The sequence below is a fragment of the Balaenoptera physalus genome (genome assembly GCF_965194825.1).
Source record: "Balaenoptera physalus genome assembly, chromosome: 8".
Taxonomy (NCBI): domain Eukaryota; kingdom Metazoa; phylum Chordata; class Mammalia; order Artiodactyla; family Balaenopteridae; genus Balaenoptera; species Balaenoptera physalus.
This window is the reverse complement of record NC_138887.1, coordinates 65,099,781-65,126,788: the sequence shown is the minus strand read 5'-3', so window position 1 is coordinate 65,126,788 and position 27,008 is coordinate 65,099,781. Positions and strand designations below refer to the sequence as shown.

The window sequence follows — 27,008 nt, the reverse complement described above, 5'->3', positions numbered from 1 at the left end:
TGGCTCACGGGCTTAGTTGCTCTGCGGTGCATGGGATCTTCCCGGACCAGGGCTCAAACCCGTGTCCCCGGCATTGGCAGGTAGCTTCTTAACCACTGCACCACCAGGGAAGTCCCAAAAGTCTGTTTTCAAACTGTGTTTTTCAAATGCCTTTGAGTCCTTTAAATATTAAATAAGCATAGACCTTTATACCTTTACATTTTTCAAAGCACTTTCACACTTATCTAATTTAATTCTTAACAACCACATATGATATATATAAAATAACCACCTTTTATGGATGAGGAAATAGACTCTGAGAGAAGGCCCAAGGCCATGTACACAGGAAGTGTGTACGATTTTAGGACCTCGGGTCTGATGTTCCTCCTGTGATAAGGCACTAAGATTATGATGAAAAACCAATAAGGTGTGTGTTCTGCTTAAAGTATCATGAGCCCAGAAATTTCCAAGTATTTAAATATATCATTTTCTAAAGTCTCAGGCTCTTGAGAACCTGTGCCCAGAGGAGGCCAGGGTAGAATGCTGGTTATGAGCTCATGTCACTAGTGTGAGGCACTGTTATGTGACCCAAATAAAGGGAATGCTGTGATGATTAACTTAATAGCAATTCCTAAAAGACCATGCCCCTCGCTGATACTAATTTATCCACATACATTTATTAGGCACATTTCATAAAATTCATCGTGGCAATAATGATACCAAAATATTGATCATTGTTATAGAATCCATTTAGATGCAAAAAAGATAACTATTGGACTTCCCTAGTGGTCTAGTGGCTAAGATTGTGCGCTTCCACTGCAGGTGGCGCAGTTTCGATCCCTGGTCAGGGAAGTTCCGCATGCTGCGTGGTGTGGCCCAAAAGAAAAGAAAAATTAAAATTAACTAAAAAAAGATAACTATTAAGATTAACGTTCTAGTCAAAAGGGCAAAATTTTTACTCTATGCGTTGTGTATAATAATTTCTCAAACTATGACTTCAAACTATATTCAGAGTCCCTTCAGAATTCATTTCAATAAGCTTTACATCTGCCTTTTCGTTGTCTAACATACCCGTTCTTTTCATAACCCAGGATCTTCAGCAGCAGGCTGGAACACTGGAAACCGAAGCTGTCCTCCACTGCTCAGGCCTCCACGCCGTCAGCGGGCCTGCCTTTCTCGTGGTTTAACGAAAGCCGGAAAGGATCCTATTCCTTCAGGAACCTGCCTGCATCTGCAAGTCCCCTTCAGCCTTCTCCTGAAACTCTAATTTCAGATAAAAAGGGGTCTAAGGTAGAAAACACATGGATTAAAAAAGCAAACAAGAAAACCCCCAATCCTTCCTCCTCTTCGATCTTTGGAAAGCATTCTCAACTTGTGTGTATACTCTGGATCCGAGAAACCAATGTGATAACACTGCAGTAAACAATGCATGGTATTTCTTGTGTGGGGGAGGAAGAAAGCCTCATTTAACCATCACCTTCTTTAATACTGTTCCATTCTAGATTGTACGTTAATCTTTGATTTGCCTGTCTTTTCACATACTGCTACTTAATCTCAGTTTGACAGTCAAGCCATGCTGGGAAAGATGCATTTGAATCATGGAACAGTATGATAGATCTGTTTACCAAGTATTCCACTTTAAATTACATTACAAAACTATTTTTGCTGTGCTCTTCACGATTTACTGGAAAACAAATAAATTTGGGACTGAATATGTGTTCAATATATCTAAATGAAACTCTTTCAAACAAACCAATGCTGACATAGCACCCTTACTTATTTCTTCTTTTAAATCAAACTTCCATGTTGATAAACTGTTACAATTCTATCACCAAAGCTTTTTAACTTTAGCAGAATGAGGAATTATATGCTTATTTGTTTTTAAATGCACGATGGTTATTTCCAGCATGACGCTGCAAACCTTACCTAACATTTTATTGAAACACATACGGTGGCTAACTTTCACATGTTGTTTGGTCTCCTTTTATCAATGTTCACTTTTCTTTCTCAAACAGAAACCTGTGATTAATGTTAACTTGAATTTAATTCTTTTCTTGAGGTCAACAGCTCATAAGGTTTCGACAGAATTTGGGGTCATATCTCCAATGACAATGTCAAATGGTAATGTGCTGTGTTAAATGCTCACCTGCTTAAATGTTTTACTAGCCTAGCTCCTTGTGCTCTGATTTCGTCTCCTTTTCTGAAGTTTTAGCAAACTTGGCGTTTGTTTGGTACTGAATTCTCTAGCCTCTGGCATGGTATTTATTCTTGACAACCAGCTAAACCCAGTGCAAGGGAACCTAATGGAAAACTAACAGTCCGGTTCCTAAGGAAGGGGAATAGGAAACAAGATGGTGTTGGTCAGGTGCTTAGAGCTCCAGGAAAGCCAGTCCTTCTAGAATTATTAGCAAAAGAAGTCCTGGAAGCAGAAGGCCACTTCGGTCTTGAAACATTTTCAGTCTTGGATCTGAGAAATCTAAATGTTGTTTGAATAGATTCTACCATTATCTTGCACTGGATGTGAATTCGTTTGACTTTAATATCCACTGAACATTTTAATGAAATTCTGGGGAAGTTTTACGTACACACCCTCAACCTCCCCAACCCCCAGGTGATTATTTGGAAATGTGTTTCTGTCCGTGCTGCAGCCTCTTTGGTACTCCGTTGGTGCTGTGCAAGAGTTGTATTTTAAGCATGTGACTACTAGTGTAATGGCAGACTGTGACCTACCCCAGAACTCATCATCTTGAAGGTTACATCCAGGAGAGGATCTGCCATCTCTCACAGTATTTATCACGGCCAACAGCAAGCGATCCTTCCCAGGTGGTGCTCAGCTACCTTTCTAATATGGATTGCCATCTGTTGCTAATAACTCAGGCTCACCACACCATCTTGTATTTTTACTTTGTTACTTATCACGATTAGGGTCAAAGAAGATAGGCTTATTAATATTACCCCTCTGAGCAGTTGCAGAGGATAATGAATGCTGTACCCTTGAAGAGAGGTTGAAGAATCATTTCTCTAAGACATCTATCCTTTCATGTGATGGAGAAAGCACCCAGAATTCCCTATCCAGCGCAGAAGGCACAGTGTTCTCAACCACTGCCGGGTGAAGGTCACCAAACCAAATATGAATCTCTTCTAAGATTACTTAAAAAGAACCTTTCCAGAACTTGCAAACATACCTACCTCTGGTCCACTCACTATTCTCATTTAACAGTGAGCTTTATTTGTTTTTTCAGAATTTTACCTTCAATGATGACTTCAGTCCCAGCAGTACCAGTTCAGCAGACCTGAGCGGCCTGGGAGCAGAACCCAAAACACCTGGGCTTTCTCAGTCCTTGGTGCTCTCATCAGATGAGGTACATGCACGGCACTGACGACAGAGCTGCTTTCTCAGATCATACATTTTACCGATGAACTATCACCGGGGAATATGTTTTTAGGCAGATTTTGCATATCAATCCTCATGATTTCGCTCCCTGTCTGTCTCAACATGGAAGCAAAGTACTATTTCTGAGCCCCTTTAATCTGTCTAGGGACCTCCTCAGCCTTTCTTTGATATAAATGGGATGACTATCAACAGAGGGTTGGGGATGGGAGGCTGGGCACTGGAGAGCAGCAATAGGGAACGGCCCAGAAATCCCAAGGGAGGGAATTCCCTGGAGGCCCAGTGGTTAGGACTCCGTGCTTCCACTGCAGGGGGGCCCGGGTTTGATCCCTGCCTGGGGAACTAAGATCCTGCAAGCTGCGAGGTGCAGCAAAAAAAAAAAAAAAAAGAAAAGAAATCTCGAGGGAGTTTACAGACGATCCATCCCCCTCCTCCCTCACCTTTTTCACCATCCCTGATGTTCCCTCTGAGTGGGGAGTGGCCCCTGATTGAGAATCACCGAAGTGGAGAGGGAGAGGTGCAGTTGTGGTAAGGAAGGAAAACAAGGGGAGAACCACTTACTTAGAAGCCAGGGTCAAGTGTGCATTGCAATGGATTCTCAGGAGATATAATGTGTACAGGAGGGCAGAAGATTACACTGGTGATTGACTTAGTGCTCCAAGAGATAAGTAGAAGAAAGAAATACCAGTACTGGGAGCGGGGGTGGGGCTGGGGAGAAGCGCTGTAAGTAGAGATATATTCACCCTAAATATTTGTTCTTAGTTATTTCTAACGTGATTTTTGCTTTGTAAAACGTTTTTTCCCCTTAAATTCTTCTGCCCATATTCTTTAGGCTTGGCGTGATTTTAATTGTATTAAAACTTTGTACTGTACATGTGTGTCTCCTGTTCCTGTAACACTTTTCTTTTTGGTTCCTTTGTTGCTCTCTCACTCAGAGCCTGGATATGATAGATGATGAGGTGAGCTCTCAGTGGGCTGTGTGTGGTGGCTGACATGGTATTGTCTGACATTTCTTTTCTTTCTTTGCAAATGATTTAAAATCAAACAAGACAAGAAACTTTCCTCTGTAGCGGAGGGTTTCCTCGTGTTAAATAGTTACACTGTCTGCGCTTGTCTATGTCTTAGTTGAAAAGACATTCAAGAGGATCTCCAGATTCCACCTCCAGAGTCCCTTGCTGTGTCTCCCATCACCATTACCCTGACGCAGCCCATTGTGTTTCACCTCCTTTGCCTTCATCTCAGCTTCGCCATCCCCTCCTCTGTGTTCCCTGCATGGTCGCTGAGGTGATTCCTGTCTCTCCTCCCAGATTTATCATTGCCTTCATCTCCTCTCAGCTTAGTGGTTCTAGGAACCAAGCTGCCCTTTGCACTATTCGTAGCAATGTCCTGCCTTGGACAGAGCCTGGGATTTGGAATAAACCAGTAAATGCTGAGCTCCACCACTTACTAGCTGCGTGATACTGGACAGATCTGTAGACTTTCTGGGCCTCACTTGCCTCGTTTATTAAAAGTAATTATGGAAATTACCTGTCCTACCTTCCTCACAGGTTTGCTTGCCGCTCAAGTGAAATAATGACTGTGAAATTTCCCCTAAGAATGCTTGAGGACTTAATGCTCTCCCCTTCTAAGTAAAAGATATACCTCAGTATTTTTAAATGTATCTTTACATATCTCAGATGTCTTAGCAGAGGATCAGTGCAGAGTGATGCATTACATATAGAGATTAATGATGTATTCGTTTTCTGCATCTGATAGTCTTTCCGTAGTGTTTTAATGTAAAACCTTGCAACACTGGAGTGTATTTTTCAGTTTTAAATTTCCTACATTAAAATGCTTTGTTTGGGGGAATTTTTAAATTTCCAAATACCTAAACAAAATGTAGAGTTAATAACTTTGTGTGTGTTATACATACAGCTAGAACCATTCGTTTACTTTATGGTTTAAAAACAAGTGTGGCTCTAGTAGGCAAGAAATGGCTTTTGATAGCATCACATGCCGTACTGAGCTACAGCTTCTCGGTCCTTTAACAACCCTGCGTAACATTCCTACCTCAGATTCTTGATGACGGACAGTCTCCCAAACACAGTCAGTGTCTGAATCGGGCCGTTCATGAATGGAGCGTGCAGCAGGTTTCTCACTGGCTAATGAGCCTAAATCTGGAGCAGTATGTCTCTGAATTCAGTGCCCAAAACATCACTGGAGAGCAACTCCTGCAGTTGGATGGAAATAAACTTAAGGTAAAGAATTATATGTTTGTGTTAGGTTACCAAGTATAATTTGTATTACACATAGCGCCTAAAACGTTTCCATTAGATGAGAGCATCCTGCATATCTGAGAGGTACTTCTCCCCCACAGTTAGCAGAAAGGACCTTAAATGATTTCTGAGTGGTAAAGGAAGTTTCGGAAAGTCATCGGGTTCTGAATCAAACAGTAGTAGGCTGTTGAGCAGGAGAGCTAGGGGCTCACTCCATTGCTTCCGCCAAGCAACACATGGTCCATGTATTAACTCTACTTACTTCCTGTGTAGTATGAGTTTTAATAATGGCCGATGTGGACTCTCCCATGACATTAAGAGTTAAAACCCAGGTCCATGAATCTTCCCTTTTTTTAACTCATTGCTCCCCCCACCCTCACTCTTCCCTGCATACCACTCAAAAACCGGGACTGCGTTCTCCCCAGAACTTTCTTCCCCCACCAAGTGCAGGCCGTGCCCTCCCTCCCCTGCCCTGGCGCTCTCATTTTCACCTGTCCAGTCCATCTCCTTTAGAGCCTGAGGTGGCACCTACCCCTGTGGAAAAAGGGCAAAAGGAGCTCACAGCCAGCCTGCCACCCCCAACCTCGGCCCCCTGCTGGGCTGACGGGCAGATGAGTAGCTCTTGACAGTCTTGAAAAGGTTAGAGATCAATCAATAGCCTGTGAATATGAAGGCCCATTGACAAGGCTGTCCCTGTTGGGGAGATGGATGCATCCCGCTGTTGATTCTGAAGGTCATGAAACGTGTAAAGTACGCAACCAGCTCCCCTTATTCTGAATCCCAAGCTCATCGAGCAGCCTCCTCGTTATGACCAGACTTCCTTTATAGGTCTGCCGCCTACAGGGAGAGCACGGCTAATCATGCCGACATGAGCATTCTGGTCCCAAAGACATTTTTGGTCTTCATTGTAAATGAATACATTGGCAGAAAGGAAGCCACTTCGATTCCTCCTGCCCTTCTTGGAACCCTCCGTGGCAGCAGGTGCCCACTCCTATCTTTTGAAAATATCAATGGGTTTAGCAATACTTTTGGCTGTAAATGTCTACAGCCCAAAGGTTGGAGAAGCAGAATTGTGCCCTTTTTCCATTCACTGACCCATTAATTACCAGTTCAGAAAGCATTTACTTGCTGAGGTTTAGGAGGTACTGTGCTAGGGACTTCAAAGTATAAAAGAACAAATAAAGCTCAGCCCCAGAGTATGTAGATTTTTGGCAAATGTAATCAGCTCTTCCTCAGTTTCTACCTCTTTGATTATGTTTGCATTAGTTCTTGAGTTTGAACATCTTGTGCTGTCAGCCTCATCATAAGCAGAGAGGTCATTGGTTTTCAAATTCAGTTTGTTTTTGTGTTTCCTTCTTAGGCTCTTGGCATGACATCATCCCAGGACCGAGCAGTGGTCAAAAAAAGACTCAAAGAAATGAAAGTGTCTCTAGAGAAGGCTCGGAAGGCCCAAGAGAAAATAGAAAAACAAAGAGAAAAGCTGAGGAGGAAGGAACAAGAGCAAATGCAGAGGAAGTCTAAAAAGACGGAGAAGATGGCAGCTGCCACAGAGGGTGCTGGTGAGCAGTGACACACACAGCGAAGTGTCCACCTCTTCCTGCCCTGCTCTCCTCCGGAGGATGAAGAAGAAACTGATGACAGGGGTAATGTGCTCTAGGCAGACTGGGGAACTGTGTGTTTAATAACTGCATTTTCTGCATTAATAGAGTACACTCACTCTTAACCTACTGAAATAATCCCAAGCCGCCCTTGGTTTAGTAACAAACCAAGGATCTCATTTGTGAGAGGTGCAAAGTAGCAGTGTTTCTCTCTTCTTTGTGTTGGGTGGGTGGTGTCACTTGAAGGACCAGCGTGATCCTGCTCAACAAGAGCATGACCCACCGTGGCATTGTCCACGGAACGCCATGCATTTTCAATATGGGATCCTGAAACTGAGCAATGGCACGTATCTGCATGGCCGAGAACACCGCTCTGCCATGAGATCTGGGCTGCAGAGTCTACTCCGGTGTGTGGGAAAGGGTCCCCCTCGTTTCTGTGTCTGGACGCTGAGACAACCCCGCTGTGGAAATGTGGGTGCTCTTTGCCTACTGTGGCAAAAAGCAAGCAAACTGTGCTGCCTGCTGGGCATTGGGAAGAGAGAAAAGAATCACACTTACTTGTTAACCCCAGAAGGAAGCAAAAGCCTTAAGAATGTGGATGTAGGCATTACCTTGGGGTTCTGAGGGTAACATTTATCCTCCAGATTTAGCCAAACAAAGAAAAATTCAGACGTTAGTGCGGCCATGGGATATTGGGATCTGTTGTTTACTTTGCTACTGCTGCGTGTTCAGTATTTCAGCAGCACCGACACACACAACACAGTTCCTTTTCTCCCCAACAAATTGAACAGAAAATTGATTTTTAAGGAAACCAACATTTTCGGGTTTCCTCTCCTGGGGAACATTCTGGCTGGTCTTCAGCCTGACTATGACACAATCAGGAACTCATCACGTATTTTCTACTCAAGATTTCCCAAGTGGACTCAGTTAGACTTTTAACAAATGTACTTTTAAGAAAAATAGAAATACCAGTTAGAGAAAAGTTAGATTTGAATAACATTCGACCAGAGAAGCAATTTTATTGAGCACACAGAATGTTCCCATAAAGGAGAGCTGTCAGTTATATTTTAGAGATGTTTTGAATGGTTTTTCTGAGCCGTTCTCTTTCATTCTTTGGAGATCTCCACTTTACAGTTAAAGTTTGTTTAAGACGGTACACATGATGCAGGCTGGCAGTGCAGGCGGTTATACTTATTTTAAAGCCAGTATTAAGGATTTCAGTGTTTCATCCAACTAATTCAAGTGCAGGAGAGTGGGGCAGAAGGAGGAGAAAATAAACTCATCTTGAGAAATTTCAAATGATGGATTTTTTGTTGTCATTGTTGTTGTTGTTTTGCTTTTTATGCTCATGCATCTGGTTCTCTTTGCTGCATTGGCTGCAAAAATGAGGTCATCCACTTTCCAGAGGACGAGTTTCAAAATAAGAGTTGAGGCCAGACCAATCCTTGGACAAGTATTTTACTTCCTTTCCTTCGGTTTTTTGGGGCAGGGGGGTGGTCTCTGTCCTTGTCTTCCACTGGAAATGTTCTATACGCAGAGCTTAGGGGAAGGCTTTTGAAGGTTACAAGTAACAGATAACATAAAGGGGCTTCTTCCCATATAGCTCCATCTCCTATTTTGAAGCATTGTGATGTTTTGTTTTTTTTTTTTGCTTGTCTGAATATCCAAAATCTGAAATTGTCTAAACTAGAAATTTATAATCTTGTTCTTCCCTAAGGCTTGTTTCCTTTTCAGTGACAGAGTGTTGTCTGTTACGCTTCAGTTCCTTTGTCACTAGGTATAGATCATTCATTTGTTCCTCAGAAACATCGGTATAAAGTAACATTGTGTTTTACAATTATCAAAGCCACTACCTATTTTTTTCTATCGTCATTTGGGGTATGATAATGAAACTCCATACTGGAATCTCTATTAATATTTTGAGATAGGTGGTGCTTTGCTATTTATTAATATCATGGGAAACCAGGAACCACTATCAATGAACTACAAAATTCAGCAAATCTTTTCAATACTAAAAGACTAAATTAGTCAAAATCTGGTAATGCTAGTGCTTGCTATTGTAAATTTTTGCCATTTTTACTTATCTTTGGGGAAAAAAAGTGATCTGGATCACACTGGAAGTTTCACTGTATTCATTTTAAGAGTGGAAATAGAAGGATGATTTATGTTGTTATGTTTACACTTTGGTAATATTTGAAAACGGAAGTATATACTGGAAATGTGTATAAGTCTGTCTCTGCACATAATTTATGATCTATTATATTGCATTTTTAGATGTCTTAGAAGTATTGTTCTTTATTTTAACTTTATTTATACACTTCCAATGTTTAGATCAACAACCGACAATATTATAAATCAAATTCTTATTCCTCAAATCATTTAGTTTGTAGTATAACAGTTTTGATTTTTTAAGTTAAATTATAGTAATTTTAGGTCTTAATGAGTTATTTTAACATTACTAATTAAAACTGCTGAAATTGATTTGATTGTCCAACAAAGGATAAAGCGTAAACAGATTGATAAAAGGATATGAAAACAAAGTGAAGGACCTCAGATCTTGTGAACATTTTGTTTTCCTGTTATTTCCTTTATTGACTCTGGTGCATGATGCCTAATTGAGGTTCCAGTGTCTTACACAATCCTAACTTTAACGCTAGTGGTTTTCAGTATCCTTACAATTTAGCCCAGAATTTTTGCTTCATGAACGTTACAGACTTTGTAGTTTTTTTATTTATCAGAAAATGAACGAAAAGGGAATATCTGGTTACTATGAACTATATTCCTTAAACGACAGCTCAGTATGACTCTAACAAAAGCCAAAAGTGTTTTGGGGGTACAGGTAATGCTTTGGGGGACAGGAGATTGTGGTGAAGCCAAGCGGTGGACAGAGAGCATTGTATGAGCTGGGTGTCTGGGGCAGGGTGTTCCACTAAAGGACTTAGATTACTTTATTTAAAGACTATCTATCTCCCTTAAAGTAACTCACAGGTTATGTAGTAGTTTTCTCCTTCTTTCTTTGCCTGAATCAGAAAATCAGATAAGTTAGGGTAGAAATCTAATTTTGCCCATTCTAACACACTGATGAAGTCCAGCATTAATTTCATGACAATAAAGCTACTCTATACTATCCTCCTTTAGCTGGGGTTGACATGGATTTCCCACCCTCAACATCACGTAAGCATTTTAACCAACAACAGTTCATGACTGCAATGTGACAGGTGCCTCCGCTTCTAAACGGGGCGTGAAATGGGAAAACTACCTTGTGCTGCTTTGTTGTCGTTGGAAACAGAGGGGCAAGAAGCCAAGAGAGGAACCAAATGAACCCTTGTTTTATCCTGTAGTCATTGCTACCCTGAAATCTTGAGATATCCCAGGCCCAAGCTACAGGCCCAAGCCAGGTTGTTTGATCTAGCACTTTAATTAGCCTTTATGGTTTCTGCTGAAGACAAAGAATTCTCGGCTAGGTTCTTTCTTTGTGTAATAGGATTAATGTGTGCTTTAAAATTATATTTTAAAAGGTAAATGAAAACTCACATTCATATGGCTATTCTAACTCATGTGTAAGTGTTAAAGGTTATACAGACCAAGCTGCAAGAGAGGAGAACCAGTGTTTGGCCATACTATTCAAGAAGTTTCAAAAGGAGGTATCCCAGCAATTCTAAATGGAATGTCTATGCTTGGGATGTGATGTAGCCCCTTCATTACATGGAGATATTTCAGAATTACCAGCTTCCATTTGAGTGACTAAATTTACTGTCCCAATAGAGCTGCAGATGAGGGGCATTTCAACTTGGTGGACGGCAGTCAGTAGGGTTCAAGTCACCTGCTTAATGCCAAGTCCTTAGTGCTTTCTGAATGAAACGGTAAAATGAAAAAGAAAAGCCCAGTTTTTAAAATATCTTTTTCCAATTTACCCTGAATCAAGGAGATCTACCTGTACACTGTTATGAAGCTAAGCATTTAAGGATGAAGTCCAGAAATAAAATGTCCATATTTTCTACTAGAATTGCTTTCGTTATGATGATAGGGGTGGGAAGTAAGTTCTCAAAAAGAAGCAGCGCTGTAAGAAATACGAATGTGCTTCAGAAATTCACTCCTGAAGAACAGCCTGTGTGTGCAGGCAGATCTTGTTTATATTTGTCTTAGGCATTTAAAGTCTCAGGAAACTTAGTCTTGGTCCAAAACACTGGGGAAAAAAAATAACACCAGACAGTACAGCAGTAGTATTTAAAGTAGCAGCATAGAATAGACCCGACCTAGAAATCAAAGGGCAAAGAAAAAGCCTACAGAAGCAATTTCCCCTGGAAAATGAAAACATCAGGCTCTACCTTATGCTAAACAGAGGGTCCTGACGTGCTTGTGTGCGCGTGTCTGTGTGGATGTGCTGAGGGAATGGTGGTTACTGGAAGGCTCACACGTGTGAGTGTGTGGACCAAGCATGGCGCGTGACCTGCTTCCAGACCTGCAGAGTGGGAAAAGAAAGAAACGTGATGATTTCCAATCCTTGCCCCTCCTCCCAGCCCCCCACCCCCAAATCGCTAGGGACGGGAGAATGAATGAGGTAAAGAATAAGAGAACAAGAGGCAACGTCTCAAGAATGTGCATGCCATTTGTGTAGACGTACAGAACTACATACGTGTGACTATATCTCCCACCGTACATACATGCACATACTGCAATCACATGGCATCAAAAATATATATTGTATATGGAACTTGGTAATGTCAGATAGGACCCTGAGCAGTATCATAGCCTTATTGCCACTTTTTTTGTGTGTGTACATTGAATGGCTCATGAGATTTTAAGAGATTTTTTTAACGTATTTCTATTAAATGCACTTATCCTTCTACATGTTTATATATTTTGGTAAAATTGGTTTATTAGATACTTGGTATTTTAGCGAGATGAAATTTCCTCACACGTTTGGTTAATGCTTTGATGTCAAGATTGCACATTGCTGAGTTGAAGCTCAGAAGTTTATACAGCTTTGGGGATTTTCAGCTGCAGACTGCAGTTTCCTTGGCTAAAAATTGCACTGTGTGTTCTTGTGCATTCGCTCACGCTCTAAAATTACACATTGGGTCGCTGTGCTGCCTAAGTCACTAACTGCTGGCTCTCCGGTGGCAGCGTTGCTCTCACGGGACCATTTATTTACTTCTTTTGTGGAGTGATGACACAGCTCATCACCAGATATAACACAAGTGGACAGGAGCATGAGTGCTGTTGGAAGGCGTACACTTCTGTTTCCTTCGGCTGTCTTATTCACACGCCCAGCTTTCCCGTTAAGAATTTCATCTTTCACCCATGAAAGAACAATTGGCCAAAATAATTAAATCCCCTTAAAAAGTGGAAATTAGGAGGCACTCCAGCTAGGTAACACCTCCAACAACATCAGAGTTAGTTAGTGCTTAGTGAAAACCCTTAAATATGTATGTATATGTTTTCCTTATTATTATTTATGATCATCACTGCTGCTTTTATACCTTTTAATGGTGTTGCAGTTAAACCACCAGTACACCTGCTGCATATCACTAACAAAACTGGCCGGCTGAAAACAAAAAAAGAGAGAGAATGAATTCTATTCCGTTGTAGAGGAGTTGATTTATTTTCATCTTTCTTTATGTATCACTAAAGGAAAACAGTTGTTTGGAAATCATTTTAAGTTCAGTAAGTATGGATAGCATGTTATCTGAAAATTTTAATTTGTACCTTTTGGTGTCTGATCATTTGCATGGAAGAGACAATAGTGCCACGTCTGGGTTGTTCTCTTGTGCTTGGTTAATATGTACTTCTCTAGATTGTTCTGTTTCAAACGCCATTTCTTACTCTTTGGTTTTCAGAGGCATTCAAAGCAAAATATCACAGTGGTCCTTTGTTTTCTAACCAATCTAAAAATTCCTTGATTAAATTTAATTTGTTAGTGTAAATAAATTTCTTGCCAATGAGTATTATTGTTGTTAGACAGCGAATGCAATAAAAAGAGAAATACCAAGATCTGTCAAAGTAATTTTTTTTTTCCCCCTCTTCCATTTTCACTTTCAACTAAAACAAGCCTTGACTGGGTAAACCTGTATTAACTGTCAAAATACATCTATCAATCAAGAGCAAAGTGCACATTTTCCATGGAAATGACACTAAAAATAAGTTTTAGCCCTGGTAAAGTGTAAATTGGCAGCTAGAATTACGTTTGAAAGCACAATTATGGAACTGGGCATAAAGTTAAAAGATCAAAGCTCCCACTAGATGCTCCCTTGCCCACCTTTCTGTCCCCATAGTGGCTTCACCATCACAGCTTCTGATACCTATTAGCCAGGAGCGGGTCTGTGACAAATCCATTAAGCAGTTGGCCTCAGGCAGCATAGGGCAAGCTTAGAGTCAGCCCACCCCAGAGTATGGGGGTCCTTTCAACAGTTTTATTCCTAAAGCCTTAAATGTTCAGAAGACTGAATGTAACAAATGGGGGATATTAATTTCTCTCTCTCACACACACAAACCGTAATTTATCTGTGACTAAACCTTTGGCAATGCAAAAATGAGCAAGAGTAAAAGGAGAGTTGGGTAATTTAGGTTTCTATTTACTGGGAAAGCCATATTTAGAAGGGAAATGGGAATGGGTCTGAGTGTGCCAGGATGTCTAATGGCGTTGAGGTAGGCCTGGAGCTGAGGACAACTTCTCAGTGCATGTCTGGTTGTGCAGCACGTGGACTGGAGGCTCTGAGTGCTGGGGCTCTGATGACATGTGCGTTCTTCCTGCTCTTTGAACGAGACAAGGCAAGGCAGCGATAAGCTCATGTGCTCTCAGGGAAAACGTGTTTTGGGGAAAGGACTTTCTGGGTCACATATAGTTAAGTTACTTAAGACTTGACAACTGACGTAATGATTTTAGCAATTCCATTTAAAGGATTTTTACTGGTAAATGAAGTTGTCAAATATCCCAAGACTGATTTGATATTGTACTCTCAGAGAAGCCTTATGCATCACATCTGTTCCCAGCTAAACACACTTTCATCTCTTGTGATGTCCAAATTTAGGGTCAGCATTCATTGTTCAGATGAGATCACTGTGGCCCCTTAGATGTGGCAAGCAGTTGAAATGAGGAGCTCCCAGTTGTCAGGGCATGGGTGCAAATTGGCCTGTTTGTTAGAGCTCACAATAAAGAGCTTTGTGGAACACAGTACCAATCAGCAGTTTCCCTTTGTACACAGAGGCAACCGTACTTCCTCGTAACACTGTACCATTTTCTGCCTAAACCACTGTAACTTTGGGTTCTTCTAAAATCTTCTGGATTTGGAGCACTCATCCAAAAATAACATTAGATTAATATTTTTTAAAGTCACTCAAGACATAACTTTAAATATGGGGTCATTTCTCCATAAGAAGAAGCCTTTAGGTAAACCATATTTTGTTCCGAAATTACTCTCTATATGATACCTGTTTCCTCATTGGCAAAATGACAGATTCTGATCAGATGATCTTTAACAGAGATAGAGACTCAAAGACCTATAGAGGCAAGAACTATAAATCTGTAGTACAGCCTGGGTGTGAGACATAAAGGAGCAGTAGGGACTGTGGTAAATTGCGGGAAGGAGGGGGTATTACTCAGTAATAGTCAAATTATTGCCATGCTGGAATTCAGGCCAGTTTTTGTGTATTACGCTAGGAATTTGGATGTTTACACTTAATTCCTGGTTTTTAAATGTGGCAATAAAAACAAAAACCAACACAAAAAAGAGCATTGCCCAAAAAAGAACATACCTCTCCACCACATTCATCATTCCTCTGAACTTAGGGTCCCAACTCTAAATGTGTAAGATTTCATGAGTTTGGTTTCCTTCATTTCGTTGAGCAGAAATATGATTGTATGATTAGCAGCAGTATAGTATTGATAGTATCTAAGACGGCTATACATGATAGCCGACGTTTGACCATTTTGGCCCATAAAATGGTAATTTCATATGATTCACCTGCTATACCGAGAACACTGTAAGGCAGGAGCCCAGGGTTGTATTTTGGATCTTCAACTTAACTATTTGTTTCTCATTTGTAGAATGAGATGAGTGGGACTATATTAACTCTAAATTTGCTTTCAACTTTAAGGTCATGTTCTTCTGAAGGCTTTAGGATAAAGTACAGTGACTTGAAGAACAGATACCAATATACAAAAACACCAAATATGGCAGAATAGGAAGGCTAGTGCTTGTTTATTAAAGGGTCAACGTGAGCATTTAAAAGGACCTCTCCAAAACAGCTGGCACCGAAGACAGATGTCTTAGGAATTTGCTATAGCAGTCACATGTAGTAGTTAGTTACTGGGAAATAGTTGATGGTGCACCTTGGCTTTAGGAAACCACTTTCTAATAAAACTAAATCACTCTTCTGTGGGGCAGTGCATTAGACAATGGATCGTTATTACTTTTTGCTATACCGTACCAGATGCATCATTAGAAAGGAAGTATTTTTTTTCCAGAATAGCAAACTAAGTCCATGCTATAGCAAATGGCCCAAGTTCACCAAATGAGCTAACAAGCAAGAACAAATTAGAATCTAACATTCTGCCCAGTTCTGAACAGTGAACACGCCACAGCATACATTTCTTCAATTCTATTCAGCATACCATATAGCAGTCCTAATAGCTAAGAACTAGCAAAAGGCACAAAGGATTGCCGTTCACCATAATCACAATTGTCCTGTAAACCCAAAGATAAAGGGCATGAAGGGCCAACAGGCAAATGGAAATACGTATTTGGTTTTTGTTTCTTATCCAAGAGACCTAGGCTTTAAAAAAATCTTTTTTTTTTTTTCAGGGGTGGAGGAGGGGATGAGACTGACTCTTAAAACTGAGCTTTAAAAAGAATACATAGCAGTAAATCATGTCAAAAAGTATGCCGTGTATCTGATGTAAATAACAAGTATAATTAGTACCTGCTGAAAACTCCGAGTCAAAAACCCCAGGTAAGTCATCGTAAACGTTCAGATGCCCATGGCAAAGTGAGTTTCAAATTCTTGTTTGCACTGCCAAAACAATCCTCTGAAAAAAAGAACATGGACACCAGTAGGGTCTTTGGGTACTAAAACTAAGATGGAAGAGAAGTTCTTTTAAGCCCAGATCATTCCAGCAAGTGATTTAGGTTTCCATTCTGCCACGAAGGTTTAGAGAGGATGGCCATCCCTGCTTTAGGACTGGTCCATAACATGAACTTGTGCGTGTACTGACACACAGGAAAAGGGGGTTGAACAGGAAGGCAGGTAACACACAAATGATTAGACCATAGCAATGTGGTATAGTCTATTTTTTAAACTCTTGTGAATTGCCAAGTTGGAGAAACTATTGAAATAAAGATATGGACCCCAGTCCAGTGCTGGCTCTCCTAACCCAGCCCTCCAGGCCCACTCTCCACTCCGCTCAGCCTGCACAAAGCCTATTCAGGGCTCCCTTGCCCTCCACCCTCCAGTAGAGGTTGACCAAGGAGCAGCTGCAGCAGCGGTGGGGAGTGGGAGGGCTGACAGGGAGGTGGGGTACTGACCCCAGCCCCCCAGCCCCGTGAGGCCCTTGCTGGTTGGCTACATCCCTCAACCAGAGGTCAGGTTCCCCTCCCAGCGCCTTCTCCACACACAGCTCCCTTCTCGTCTGGCTTCCGGTAACCATCCCTGCCTTCCTTGTTAGCCTTGGGGTACTGCGTTATCCCTCTTCACTGCCTGTGCCTACACCTCTGTACGTAGTGCCCTCATGCAGTCCCCTCAAATCGCCCAGTTTACACGTACTGTCTGTCTCCCGCCTGCACTATGACTCAAGTGCCTCCCGGAGTCCCATTCCCTCTTATATCTGATCTCTGGGGTCATCTATCCATGTCCCCCTTTTATTTGCACATATAATTGACATTTATATTTTCAACCACCGACATGATTCATTTTGCAAACTAACCTCTGATCCAGTAGGATTCTCTGGGTCATAGAAGAAGATTTTCATGCCATTGGGGTGGCGACCAACCCAAAAGTCCCCTGTCACAGGATCCTGGGATACATTATCCATAAGTGTGTTAAAGTCCAGAGGCTTCTAGATTAAAACCAAGGAGAGAAGGAAGGAGAGAAAGTGAAAAAAATTTGAGAGGTGATGGAGCAATACATCAGGGAAAACTATCATCCTGTCCTTGGTCACCACACTCCTGGCTCCGGGGACATGACAATTCTGCCCCATTTCACTAGCACTCAAGGGAATTCCTCTAGCTTTCCATCTATGCTAGTATTTTGCCGGTTTCCAGGACAAATGAGGGAGGGGGAAGATCAGAAAACCAAGGAAGACTGTTAAAAGTTAGATGAAGGCATTTGGACTAACATCTGTGCATGAAATTAAAAGTGAAAGAAAAAAGTTTTAAGTGCAGCCTAAAACAGTTCCTTCTAAAACGGCATGTGCAAATGATATTTTTATAAGCATTCAGAAAACAACCAGGAAATGTAGATTCATTTCTGATGAGAACATCAATGAAATGTAGGCTCTTCTTTAACGGCTAATCATAGGCTCTGCAGCCAGAGGAGAAATGATCACCCGGGGTCTAATTTGTGCCTTGGCGTTGAGGAAAAGTTTCTTCCTTGGCTTCCTGATGTTATTCAACTCCCTGTTCTTCTGCTGTTTATTTTCTAAATATAAGTTGCAAGCATGTGATGACTGCACAGATTGCTGTTGCGGCTTTGTACCGGGATCATAAATTATACCAACGATTCTTAATTCCATCATTCATCATCCTGGCTGCCTTCTACCAGGGAGAAATCGCATCTATTTGTTTACCTCTAACTCTTAGTTGGAGAAACAATATCTACCGTGTACCTCAAACAGAGGCCAGCCTACCTCAGCACCCAGAGACCCTGTCATAATTGGCGGTGCCTCATTGCACAGGCCAGAGCATGGGCAGACAGACAGCTGTGGTGAGCCCATGCTGCCCTGTGCTTCCTACTCAAAATGAGAGCTCTCTCCACATGGCCGTGAAGGGACGAGAGGGCTCAAGCATTGAGGCAGAGCCTCCTTTTGACCTTTATGCAGCGCCATCACTCATTCCTACCCTGGAAACCGGCAAGTTTGGCCAAAGGAGGCGGCTGAGCAAACATCCTCTGGCCAAAATCAGCTCCAAGTCTCCTCCATCCCCAAACCCCATCTATCCCAGTGTCAGACATTCTAGGCTGATACGTTAAGTTCTTTACGTGAGGAAAATGTTTGTCGCGGGGTTCTGCTATTATCTTTGGAAGGGGTCATGGCCAACTGGTGTATTCCATGGCAGATGAAAGCCTGCAAAGATGAGGCTGGGGAGTGAGAGTGGGAGAAGGACACAGAAACCTGGGGTCCTGTTTATTCATTGCATGATTAATGAGCTCCTGCCTTGCACGCCTGCTGAGCAAGGGGCAGGCCTGGGTCCTGCTGAGGAAGAGCTGACAGTCCAGCAGGGAGTCCATCCTGGGCTCAGCAATGAACTCTTCCCTTGCAAATCTGTAATTCCTAGCAATACTAACTCACCACGATGCACACTGAGACCACGTTTCATGCTTCCACGAAGTCCAGTGGAAATGTTTACATTCCTTGGTAAGGGAAACAATAAATTATTCTCTTTGGGAAAAACTGGAACCTCTGTTAACAAATATCCCAATTTTTAGAGAGTTGGAACTCACTGAAGTGAGACTATTCGTTGGCTGTGTCTTGGAATTTTTTTTTTTTTTTTTTTTTGAGGAGGGGATCGTTTTTATTGCGGTAAAATATGTAAAACATGAAATTTGTCATTTTAACCATTTTTCAGTGTACAATTCAATGGCATCAAGTACACTCGAAATGTTGTGAATCCATCACCACGATCCATTTCCAGAACCTTTCCTCATCCCAAACAGAAACTGTACCCAGTACCTCCCCATTCCTCCCTTCCCCATCCCCTGGTAACCTCTATTCTGCTTTCTGTTTATGAATTTGCCTCTTCTAGGTACCTGGAATCATACACTATTTGTCTTTTTGTGTCTAGCTTATTTCACTTAGCATAATGTCTTCAAGTTCATAGGTGTTATAGCATGGTTTAGTCCTTCATTCCTTTTTAAGGCTGAATAATATTTCATTGTATGTATATACCACACTTTGACAGGACATAAACCCATCTGCATCTCATCCCAGATTCTAAGAACAATCCCAGCTAGTTTATCAAATTTCTTGGCACTCCAAGCATCAATTAACTGGTCTTAATTAATATGATCCTTCAAAAGAAAGAATAACATTACAGTTGAAGGGGGGGAGTCTCAAGTAAATTGTTATGTCAGGAGACAGGCATGATTTGCTGCCAGAAGTGGGAGCCAAACCTGAAATAAGCTTCGCCCTCAATCTTGCCTCGGCAAGAGCAGTGCATTTATGATTCTGTGTTGAATGTATATTGGATTGGGTTTTATTCTTACAAAATCCTTTAACTTTCAATTTGCAGAAGTGCCTATTGTTATAACCACAATTTGTTTTTATTCCCCCAGCCAATATGAGTGTGTGTCATTCCATTTTACTTCAGCTAATACCAAACTAGCCCTGCCAGTGATTTTAATGTCAAACATGATGTTACATTTGATGTTGCTGCAAGGTAATTTTCTCAGAGTGAAGCCCCTCAGGACAGTCGCTGAGATGCGCCGACGGGCACTGTCACACGGGGCCTGGGGACAGCGCTTCATATGCCGTGGGCAGTTCTGACCGGGGAGCCTATCTTCGTGTTTTTCCGAAGCATTACTTTCATAATGCTCCACTTTGCTCTTACTTCTTCTTTCCTCTCCTTTGTGTTTTTACCCCTTTTGCTCCAAACCTTCAGACCGGATCAGAATTGGTTCGGGTGAAGATGAAGCTTTGAAGAATGCCCTGCCCCAGCATGTCAAATTAACAGTTAATTTGCTGAGTGCCTACTACGTGTGGGAATTCTTCCAGGAACACGTAGAGAAAATATCTGTCCTGTGGCGCTTATACCCTAGTAGGAGAGGCAGACAGACAATAGAGAAGAGAAGTAAAATACAAAATATGTTAGCAAAGGATGCTGAAAATAAAGCCATAAAGGAGATAGGAAATGTGTGTGTGTGTCTGTGTGTGTGTGTGTGTTTAGCGAGGAGCAGAGTTGCAAGTTTAGATTAGGTGCCCAGGGAAGGCCGCGCTGAAGTGACATTTTAGTGAAATCTGGAAAGGTATGAAGGAGAGAGCCATGGAGATCTGGAGGAAGAGCACCTGAGGAGACAGACAAGTGCCCCATCCTGAGGAAGGGCCTCGCCGGGGGAGCCCCAGAAATACTCAAGCAGGAGTATCTCATCAGCGGGCCAAGGGCTGGAGACAAAGGCAGCAAAGGGATGGGCGGCCAGGGCACCTGGCGGCCATTGTGAGTACTTGGGCTTTATAAATATTGTGCTGTCGTATACAAGTTGAGGCTATCGTCTGTTCCATCAACATGGAGGGGAAAAAAAAGGGGTGTGGGGGGAGGGAAGGAGGAAGAAAGGAAGGAAAGAGAGAACTGAAGAACACAATGCCAAGCTTAAAATTCACTAGAGCAGAAAGAATCAAAGTTTCACAGGCGATGTGTGTGGTTTGCTGCCTCCCACTCTGCAGCTAAGCAAAAGTGAACAACAAACCCATACGATGCTGAGGACTCAATAAAGGAGTGAAAAATTGGTTCTCACCCACTGCAATTAGACAGTCCTTTTTTCCTCACTTTTAATTTCACAAATCAATTAGAATCTAATTATCACTCTGCAAACTTATAGTATTAATACATCTTACCTTCAATGGAGTCCAATTAGCGTGCTTCTCATACACATGAATCTTATGAGCCAGCACTTCAGATATATAGACATACCTTCAAAGAAGAAAGAGCTACATCAAAGCTCGTGAAGTAATGTGATTCAGGAGGTTACCATGAAGTTGTAATAACTCTTCCTAGGGAAGGACTTTGCTGAGAGACTGGAAAATGGAACCTGTCTTAAAGCACACCAAATTCTGAAGGAACTCAATGAGTTGACAGTGCCCAGAGGAGTTTTAATCTCTGAAAAGTTATTTCTAAAGGTGGGAAGCTAATTGGCACTGAGTAGTAGGGAAGGAACTTAACTCTAACACAAATATCGGGGAGCAAAAGCATGACAGTGCTTTTCTTGGTTTGTCAACATAATGGCAAGCCCCAGGTTCTGCATTTTAGCCCCTCGTTTTAGGCCAGAGAAAGCACAAGAGAAGACAAGTGCTTGGCCTGTATCTGAGAGGAGACTTCCTCCCCTCTACCCTGAGTGCAATGTCACATTCATCATAAAGATCTGTGGCCAGTCTAAGCACAGTGCACCCCAGGACAAAGAGATAAATGACTGCGTGATTATCTGCTATGTGTGAAGACCAGGAGATGATATGAATAATTGAAAACTGTCTGTGTTGCTTTCTCTAAATATGTTACTACCCTCTAAATATGTTACTAACCTTCTAAGTATGTTACAAATCCTTCATGATACAAGACGAGGAGGATTTTATATGCACACCAATGCTACCCAAAGTGTGGTCCCCAAACCACTGCTGGTCTGTGAATTGTTTCACGGTCACCACCAGAAAATAATGTAAATCAACTACATCACTAAGCACACTACTTAGTGAGGCTGATTTTTTTCCCCATAGTAACACTTTCTTTATGAAGGAAGTGGTGCCTTGATTTACATTTTGGTACAAGCTTTTTGTCGTGTCACAAACCAGCACTACTGATATATACATACCTACAAATTGTTAATCTCATTATACACTCAAAAATCTTCCCTCAAAGCAAAGCTGTCTAGTAATACTAAATGTTTATTACAGTACCCCCTCTTGAAATGCACTTTTTTCCCCAAAAAAGAAATTTAAAAAGAGTATGCGTTCACAAAACAGAAAATTCTAATTTGATATATGTTACCCCCTGAAAAATTAAGATATTTTACATTTTCCCTAATCCTCTTACTGGGATAACATGTTAAAATGCATCCCATCATTTAGAAAATGAATATGCTCTAAAGATGTCTAAGGAGAATCTGGGGACATGCATGGCATTTTAAAGAGTTCACATACTTGCCATCAGGTGAGATGTTGATTCCACAGCAAAATCAAATCCGCTGGCCACCACTCGAACTTCATTTGGACTGTAGTAAACAACAAATGACCATGCTAGACCCAAATACAACTCCCAGGATCTCAGGTAGGGGTCAACAAAATAGTGATCATTGATGGCATAGAAGTGTTCAGGTCCCACACCGACAATGCCATTCAAACTGCAATTCAAATGCACACACATGACACATGCAGGTGAAGCCATGGTACGTTACAGGATTATGCACTGGCATTCATTAATGTCTACTTGTAAAATCAAAAAGTGGAATGGAGCCTTCACAATAGCTGTTACGGCCCAGAATTATGTGAAATCAGTCCAACCTATACAATCCTCAAAGACAATAATTACCCTAAGAAACCCTAAAAGGTTATTAATTAATAGCAATGGAACATAAAAATCCTATAAACTGTGTCTTTAAAAAAGTGTATGTGAAAAAAAAAAAAAAGGTGTGTGTGTGTGTGTGTGTTTAGACAGACTAAACTCCACAGACATTAAATGAGGCCAGGAATCATTATCAGGGCCACACATTTCTTTATGCTCATACAGAACAGTCCAAGGCAGCATCAGGCAGTGGAAAAAACCCTGGCAATCTTGAGACTTTCGTTTTAGTTAAAGCTCTGCTACTATTAGCTGTGTGATCTAGGGAAAATTAATCATTTCACATGCCAGGGCCTCAGTTTCCTTATCTATAAAAAAGGAGTAGATGGGCTGGTCTATCTTTCAGCCTCACAGGATCACACATCCAGCCGCAAAGTTTCATAATTCTAAATGGAGTGAAATGTCTGTGAGCAAGAATGCTCAGAAATAGGATGCTGTGGCTTTTTTGTTGCTGTTGTTCTGATTTTGATTCTCCCTGTGTTACTGAAAATCTAAGATATATGAGTCTATTTTTCTGCTTTAATAGGTACAACAGCGAACACATAAGTGAGTCATTCTGTGCTGATTGAGGTGACAGAAGTTCCCGGGGGCCGTTATCTGGGAGAGAATTATCTCCGCTCCATTGCGGAGGGCGTCACGGCCAGCACATCAGCTCTGACGAAGCTCTGGGCTCCTGGGCGACTTTGATAAGCGTGCAGAGCCTCAGTTTTCTCATCTGTAAAGAGAGGTTAAATGATTTTCCCAAAGTCATACAGCTCATTAGTATAAGACTAAGGGTCAGAATCTCCATTTGTGGCGTTGCAGTGGGAATTACAACGAGATGATGCCTGCTGTCTGCTTTGCGGGGAGCCTGCCAATGACAAAGCCTCCGTCAGTGGCAGCCACAGTTACTACGTGAGAAAAAGGGTCTAGGAATTTAGGATTAGTCTGTACAGGCTTCAGGCATAAGCCTGCAAGCTGGGGGGTTTTTCCTCTCTTTTTTAAAGGTAGATTTCTGATATTAGTTTGCTTTATAATCCTTTGCTATTTTTCATAAAAAGGAGCAGAGCAGAAGGGTTTAGAGTAATCGCTTTGAAATCTGATGAACTCCATTTGAATTCTGGAGTTGCTTGCTCTCATCCATGGGGCCACAGCAGGTCACTAAACTCTGAGCCTCTCCATACCTTGAAAGGCTGGGGTAAGAATAAAATGAAATAATGAGTCAAAGACCCTGGCACCATGCCTGGCATATAGTAAATGACCGATAATGACCATGGTGTTGTTATTATTATTAATAACATGCTCAAATTATAATAGATTAGTCATTGGAATATTAATGTTGTAGACAACCATATAAACAACCATCAAATACAAAGCAGAAAATATACATGGCTAATCCTTGGGTTGAGAGAGCAGAATTTTAGTTAATTGTGGCACTAACTATAGTTTGCTTCTATATTGCCGAAGACCAATATATTTGCAATTGCCCAGAAAAAAAATACTCTAACTCTGGGAAATTGGACAAAATTAAGATTTCCAAGAGTAAATGGTAAAACAAATAAAATAAGCTTTCACTATTTCATAGTGACTCAGAGCACAAGCTCCAGACTCCAGATACCAGGGTTAAAGTTCCAGTTGTACCATTTATTGACAGTGTCACCTGAGGCAAGTTAAATACTCCAGGCCTCATTTTCTTTAATCCAAACTGGTATAGAAATAAAACCTAATTAAGAAAATATTTGTGGGACTTCCCTGGTGGCGCAGTGGTTAAGAATCTGCCTGCCGATGCAGGGGACCCAGGTTCAATCCCTGGTCCAGGACGATCCTACATTCTGCAGAACAACTAAGCCCGTGCTCTGTGCACAACTACTGAGCCTGAGCTCTAGAGCCCGTGCTCTGAAACAAGAGAAGCCACCACAATGAGAAGCCCGTGCACCACAACAAAGAGTAGCCCCTGCTCGCTGCCACTAGAGGAAGCCCACGCGCAGCAATGATGACCCAATACAGCCAAAAATAAAAATTAAAAAAAAGAAAATATTTGTAAAAAGTTAATAAAATAATCTGTTAAATTGATAGGCCAGGAACCATAAAGCAGCATCCAGCCAACCTGGGAGATGAGGGAGGAAGAGGATGGGTCTTCTCTGAGGGGCTTGAGTCCTCAAAAGTTTCTGCAGAGGACTTTCCTGGTGGCGCAGTGGTTAAGAATCCGCCTGCCAATGCAGGGGACATGGGTTCGATCCCTGGTCCGGGAAGATCCCACGTGCCGCGGAGCAACTAAGCCCGTGCGCCACAACTACTGAGCCTGCACTCTAGAGCCCGCGAGTCACAACTACTGAGCCCGCGAGCCACAACTAGAGAAAGCCTGCATGCAGCAACGAAGACCCAACACAACCAAAAATAAATAAATAAAAAAAATTTATATAAAAAAATAGTTTCTGCAGAAGAACACTTGGAGGAGTTCGTGATCATTAGAAAGGGGAGTTGCCATTATCCTCCCACCCCGTCCCCCACTCCCTGCCAAAAGGAAACACTAAAAGTGGATTAACCATCCACTGGTGTTAAAGGAAAATAGAAATATGACACATCTCAGTACTTAGGCAGAAGTTTGTGTTTGATGGTTTTCAGATGCGAAAGTGACTTTTCTTCTTCTTGAAATTTAAACAACTCAACCGTGGACTTAAAATCTGGATGGTTCACCACCAGCAGGTACACGGTATTATCTGAGAAGAGATTAAAAACAAAAATGGAAACATTAACCGAGCTGTCAGCTGTCAGTCCTGTCTCCAGAAAGCAATTTCAACCCACCTCCAACCAGTACTTAGGGTATCAGGCAGATGGAATATTTTCATCTCTTTGTAGAGAAGCATTTGTGATTGCTCCAAAGAAAAATGGCTAAAGGAAGACCCAGTGACAGTCTCTAAAAAACTCCAGACTCCACAAGGGGAAAAAAAATCCTCAACTTAAGAATGAGCAGCCCTTGACACTAAAACTCCAAAGAGCTTATTAAGCTTTCTACTGCAAATGGTCTCAGCAAGATGCAGCACTGAGATAAAAGAGATAAAAGATGTGAAGAATATCAATAAGAGAAGGTGTGCTCAGGTGTAATTTACACAGTGTGAGATGATCAATTCCATAAAAAGACCATGTGAGAGATAATATCAAAGGGAAGCAGATTCTGGGAGTCAGTGCAACTCTGAGACATGAAAGAGACCAGTTTAAGTGGTCAAGAAGGTATGATCAGAACCGGCAAGTGAAGTTAGGCCATAGTCTTTGCCTTTGGAAGCAGTGAGTCTTTGGAAAGCCTTGACGTGACTGAATTGGTGTTTAAAGGAAAATAGTGTAAAGTTTAGGAGGTTGAATTGAAGAAATTTGAACAGAAAAGCCAGCTATGAAGCTTCCCATTAGTACATTTGACAAGAAAATGTTTATTTTAATTGGTGCTAAGTGCTACAAAGGGAAAACAAAACCAGATAAAGGGATGGAGAGTAATGAGATGTCTTCTTCACAGGAGTCAGGGAAGTTCTGAGAAGATGATGTCAAAGCAGAGATCTAATGAAATGAGAAACTGAACTATGTGAATATCTGGGGAAAGAGTGCTCCAGGCTGAAGGAAGAGAGCGTGCAAAGGGCCTGAGGCACACGTTTCCTTGGAACACTTAATGGTGAGGTTGTGGTTGGAGGAGTGAAAGAGTGGGAATACTGAAGCCACAGGAACAGGAGCCAAGGCCAGTCTTCAGGGCTTAGGATAGGGATCCAGGGCTTACTTATAGGGGGCTTTCAACCAAGGAGTAACATGACCTGTGTGTATGGCAGTAATCCAGGCACGTGGAGAGAAGGGACTGGACCAGGAAGATGGCACTGACAGGAAAAGACAGGAAAGGACAAGAGAGGCATTTGACAGGAAGTATCAAAAGTCCCTGATGATGGCTGAGGAATGAGGGAGTCGGAAATCAAACGTAAGTGAGGATTAAAACCCGGATTCACGTTTTGCACAGCAGATTCCACCTCTAGGAATTTATCCTAAGGAAGTATTCACAGAAGCTATATGTACAAGAATGTTTATTTTGGCATTGTTTTCAATGAGCATAAAGGTGGGAACAGGTTGCATATCCATCAACAGATGAACTATATTATGGTACTCCCACACAACAAAATTCTAAAGAGCCATTGTAAAGTAGCTCTAAATGCACTGTCAGAGAAAGGAATCCACGATGTAGTGTTTAATGCAAAAGTAATTTATACGAGCACTTGTGTAATATTTATGTGGTTACTTTTCCCATTTTAATTTAAAAGAGCATGCACACACCCAACACCTTATTTCTTTGCACTTA

General features: G+C 41.6%; 1 protein-coding gene and 1 pseudogene across 13 annotated transcripts in view; one reads left to right on the top strand and one right to left on the bottom strand.

The window, feature by feature from the left end:
• PPP1R9A (protein phosphatase 1 regulatory subunit 9A) overlaps positions 1-13,215 on the top strand; it is a 295,634-nt gene extending 282,419 nt beyond the window's left edge. For 6 of the 12 annotated variants that reach the window (XM_082471672.1, XM_082471664.1, XM_082471673.1 and 3 more), the window contains 5 exons: positions 1,071-1,269; positions 3,222-3,341; positions 4,306-4,329; positions 5,425-5,607; positions 6,986-13,215. In XM_082471672.1, the coding sequence (XP_082327798.1) occupies positions 1,071-1,269; positions 3,222-3,341; positions 4,306-4,329; positions 5,425-5,607; positions 6,986-7,195 (736 nt within the window). In that variant the 3' untranslated portion in view covers positions 7,196-13,215. The remainder of the gene's footprint in view (positions 1-1,070; positions 1,270-3,221; positions 3,342-4,305; positions 4,330-5,424; positions 5,608-6,985) is intronic. The other 6 variants (XM_082471674.1, XM_082471671.1, XM_082471675.1 and 3 more) reach the window with 3 other exon arrangements.
• Positions 11,122-27,008, bottom strand: part of LOC309665562 (serum paraoxonase/arylesterase 1-like) — a 31,826-nt pseudogene continuing 15,939 nt past the window's right edge. Inside the window, exons 5-9 of the transcript XR_014268467.1 lie at positions 25,272-25,398; positions 22,282-22,481; positions 20,986-21,061; positions 17,142-17,277; positions 11,122-14,518 (exon numbers count right to left, since the gene is read on the bottom strand). The product of XR_014268467.1 is annotated as a serum paraoxonase/arylesterase 1-like (transcript). The remainder of the gene's footprint in view (positions 14,519-17,141; positions 17,278-20,985; positions 21,062-22,281; positions 22,482-25,271; positions 25,399-27,008) is intronic.